The 3,981-nt window shown below is 42.9% G+C and overlaps 2 protein-coding genes across 6 annotated transcripts in view; one reads left to right on the top strand and one right to left on the bottom strand.

The window, feature by feature from the left end:
• LOC103389085 (ephrin-A5-like) overlaps window positions 1-3,981 on the top strand; it is a 1,154,841-nt gene that overhangs the window by 255,356 nt on the left and 895,504 nt on the right. The gene's annotated exons all lie outside the window — the stretch shown is intronic.
• Window positions 1-3,981, bottom strand: part of tcf4 (transcription factor 4) — a 189,288-nt gene that overhangs the window by 145,774 nt on the left and 39,533 nt on the right. For all 5 annotated transcript variants that reach the window (XM_025062761.1, XM_025062763.1, XM_025062762.1 and 2 more), the window contains 2 exons: window positions 1,383-1,438; window positions 1,124-1,199 (listed from right to left, as the gene is read on the bottom strand). In XM_025062761.1, coding sequence (XP_024918529.1) covers window positions 1,124-1,199; window positions 1,383-1,438 — 132 coding nt within the window. The remainder of the gene's footprint in view (window positions 1-1,123; window positions 1,200-1,382; window positions 1,439-3,981) is intronic.

Consider the following 3,981-nt stretch of genomic DNA (forward strand, 5'->3'; position numbering starts at 1 on the left):
AGTAAATTAGAATTTTTTCATTTTTTCACTCTGTCCCACTGCGGGCTGGTACCAAAGGACCTATGGACTGGTACTGGTCTGCGAACCAGGGGTTGGAGACCCCTGATCTACACAGTCTTCCATTTAAAACCGGCCCTTCAACAGGAACTGTATTGCTGATGTGGCCCCCTGGTGGTAATGAGTTTGACAGCCCTGAGGTAGAGTCAGATCTGCCGGCCTCCGTATTTGATGAATGCAATCAAAGATAATGATGCTCTCAGTTTGTGTGTGTGTGTGTGTGTGTCCTCAAAACAGAGGAAGATTATCTGTGTTAGTGGCCATTTGCTCACAACTGGCGCCACATCCCAGAGAGCCAGAGGCAGAGAGCATCATGGGTAAATCAGCAGACGCTGCCTGGCACTCAGAGAGAACAAGGAGGAGAGAGAAACGGCCAGACTGGGACATTCAGTGTAAGTTTGTTTCACGATCCGTTAGTGACATTTCCTCTTCACCTTCTTAACTTTTTACTGCTGTTTTGAAAAGACAACTGACTAGAGCAGTACTTCTCAAAGAGTGCGGCGGGACCCCCTGGGGACGTGGACATAAGTGTACCACTGCTGTAATGCTTGAATGATAACAAGCCTCCAGTCACTAGGGGGCAGCAACACATACAGTGGTTTGTACAGATAAAAATATACACGTTATCAGGTTCTCAATAGGATTTCAATTCGCGGGGCGTGAAAACATTTCTGTCCACAAGGGGGGGCATGACAGAAAATGATTAAAAACCACGTCTCTCGACCAAAGCTAACTTTTCATAACTTCGTTCAGAAACAACAGGAAGTCAGAGAACAACAGTAGTCAACAACAACAACAGAGGAAAACAGTTATAACAGACATTATAACTGTTTTACCTTTGGTTTTTTTTATTCCTGGGTTAACTGTATTTGAAATTTTCAATTTGAAACAGACAAAAATCTCCGTAGGGACACAGAAACGTTTGAATCTATAAAACAAACACATCACAACTGGACCTGGAGAGTTCAAGTGTCCAATCATGGTTTCACTGAGGACAATTAGTCCAGAGGGTCAACACTTGAAGACCAGAGAGACACACACAAACACAGTGAGTGTGGACGCTTACCTGCTAGCCTGGAGTTAGAGTACGGTGGTGAGAGGTTGTCATGTGATGCCATGTACTGAGATCCATCAGCGTAGGCCTGGGAATAAAGACACAAGTGAGACTGAATTACATAAAAAAAAAAAAAATAGTGTAAATAAATGTAACTTTTCTGATTGTTTCAAGGAATGTCAGCAGGTTTCAAATGATTATTTTTACTTGGACTTGTTTGTTCAGTATACCAGTAGGGGTACAAAAAAGGTAGAGCAAAAGTTGTCGTCACCTTAGAAGATCGGCTTCCACTCGCCCAGGAGCCTGCGTTCGTTCTCTCTTCCATGTCTGTCAATGGGAGAAAACACACACACGTTAAAAAAATGTTTCACCAAAGAAACAACTCACAGTTTGTTTGGTTTTTCAATCACATCAATTTTCCCATTTTGATGATGACAGTTTAAACTGTTCAAATCTGAATCTAATCTTGGAAGAAAAAAAAAAGAAGGGACGGTTATAAGAGGAGAGGATAGGGAAGGAAAGTAAAGGAGATGAAGGAGAGGAGACGAGGATAGGGAAGAGAGGTGATTCACTGAAGAGAGAGGAGAGGAGAGGACAGGAGAGAAGAGAAGAGGAAAGGAAAGGAAAGGAAAGGAAAGGAAAGGAAAGGAAAGGAAAGGAAAGGAAAGGAAAGGAAAGGAAAGGAAAGGAAAGGAAAGGAAAGGAAAGGAAAGGAAAGGAAAGGAAAGGAAAGGAAAGGAAAGGAAAGGAAAGGAAAGGAAAGGAAAGGAAAGGAAAGGAAAGGAAAGGAAAGGAAAGGAAAGGAAAGGAAAGGAAAGGAAAGGAAAGGAAAGGAAAGGAAAGGAAAGGAAAGGAAAGGAAAGGAAAGGAAAGGAAAGGAAAGGAAAGGAAAGGAAAGGAAAGGAAAGGAAAGGAAAGGAAAGGAAAGGAAAGGAAAGGAAAGGAAAGGAAAGGAAAGGAAAGGAAAGGAAAGGAAAGGAAAGGAAAGGAAAGGAAAGGAAAGGAAAGGAAAGGAAAGGAAAGGAAAGGAAAGGAAAGGAAAGGAAAGGAAAGGAAAGGAAAGGAAAGGAAAGGAAAGGAAAGGAAAGGAAAGGAAAGGAAAGGAAAGGAAAGGAAAGGAAAGGAAAGGAAAGGAAAGGAAAGGAAAGGAAAGGAAAGGAAAGGAAAGGAAAGGAAAGGAAAGGAAAGGAAAGGAAAGGAAAGGAAAGGAAAGGAAAGGAAAGGAAAGGAAAGGAAAGGAAAGGAAAGGAAAGGAAAGGAAAGGAAAGGAAAGGAAAGGAAAGGAAAGGAAAGGAAAGGAAAGGAAAGGAAAGGAAAGGAAAGGAAAGGAAAGGAAAGGAAAGGAAAGGAAAGGAAAGGAAAGGAAAGGAAAGGAAAGGAAAGGAAAGGAAAGGAAAGGAAAGGAAAGGAAAGGAAAGGAAAGGAAAGGAAAGGAAAGGAAAGGAAAGGAAAGGAAAGGAAAGGAAAGGAAAGGAAAGGAAAGGAAAGGAAAGGAAAGGAAAGGAAAGGAAAGGAAAGGAAAGGAAAGGAAAGGAAAGGAAAGGAAAGGAAAGGAAAGGAAAGGAAAGGAAAGGAAAGGAAAGGAAAGGAAAGGAAAGGAAAGGAAAGGAAAGGAAAGGAAAGGAAAGGAAAGGAAAGGAAAGGAAAGGAAAGGAAAGGAAAGGAAAGGAAAGGAAAGGAAAGGAAAGGAAAGGAAAGGAAAGGAAAGGAAAGGAAAGGAAAGGAAAGGAAAGGAAAGGAAAGGAAAGGAAAGGAAAGGAAAGGAAAGGAAAGGAAAGGAAAGGAAAGGAAAGGAAAGGAAAGGAAAGGAAAGGAAAGGAAAGGAAAGGAAAGGAAAGGAAAGGAAAGGAAAGGAAAGGAAAGGAAAGGAAAGGAAAGGAAAGGAAAGGAGAGAAAAGGAGAGGGGAGGCGAGGAGAGGAGAAGAAAGAGAGTAGACAAGCAGAGATGAGACTTCAAGCAGAGGCCATTGAGGAGGAGAGGTGGATAAAAGCCAGTCCAGCAGGAGGCTGAGGATGAGGAGCACAGCAATTACACAAGGAACCCTTCAGCATTCAGGACTGGAGCAGGGAGAAGAGGAGAGGAAATACAGGTCAGTGTGTGAGAGTTTAAAAGATGTGAAGGAGGAGAAGGAGGAGGACAGAAGGAGGTGTCCATGTGTCCTGCACCTGATAAGGCCTGCGATTGAGGACTATAAATTACACCAAAAAGAATTCACACGCACACGCACGCACGAGCACGCACGCACGCAGGCACACAGCGCAGGTTATCTATCATCAGTTAATGAACTTAGACTGACAGACAGCTCCATGTCTCTCACACTGATCCTATTAAGACCTGCCTGACACAAAACAGACTCCTATTAATACAGTTAGTGTGTGTGTGTGTGTGTGTGTGTGTGTGTGATTACAGAGGACAAAACAGGCCTGTGTTTGAGCTCCATCATTGAGCCCCTCTGTGTAATAACTCAAATGGTTTGCACACGTGTGTGTGTGTGTGTGTAAGGATTAGCCACTCTCGTATACTAATAAAATAAAAGAAATCTCCACGACATTCGTAGATAAACAACCCGTAGAAGTGTTTACACGACCGATAAAGTCAAACACCTCGACCAAACAACACAGAGCTTCAGGAGTCACGGAGATCTAGAAACTTCCATAAAGTCAAAGTAAGACTGAGTAGCAGAGGTGGGACCAGGGCATTGCTTTGCAAGTCTCAAGTCTTTGCACTCAAGTCCGAGTCAAGTCTCAAGTCAAAACAGGCAAAGTCCAAGTCAAGTCTCAAGTCTTTGCACTCAAGTCCGAGTCAAGTTTCAAGTCTTTGCACTCAAGTCCGTGTCAAGTCGCAAGTCAAGACAGGCAAAGTCCGAGTC

Source organism: Cynoglossus semilaevis, chromosome 14 (assembly GCF_000523025.1).
Source record: "Cynoglossus semilaevis isolate Cse_v1.0 chromosome 14, Cse_v1.0, whole genome shotgun sequence".
NCBI classification, from domain to species: domain Eukaryota; kingdom Metazoa; phylum Chordata; class Actinopteri; order Pleuronectiformes; family Cynoglossidae; genus Cynoglossus; species Cynoglossus semilaevis.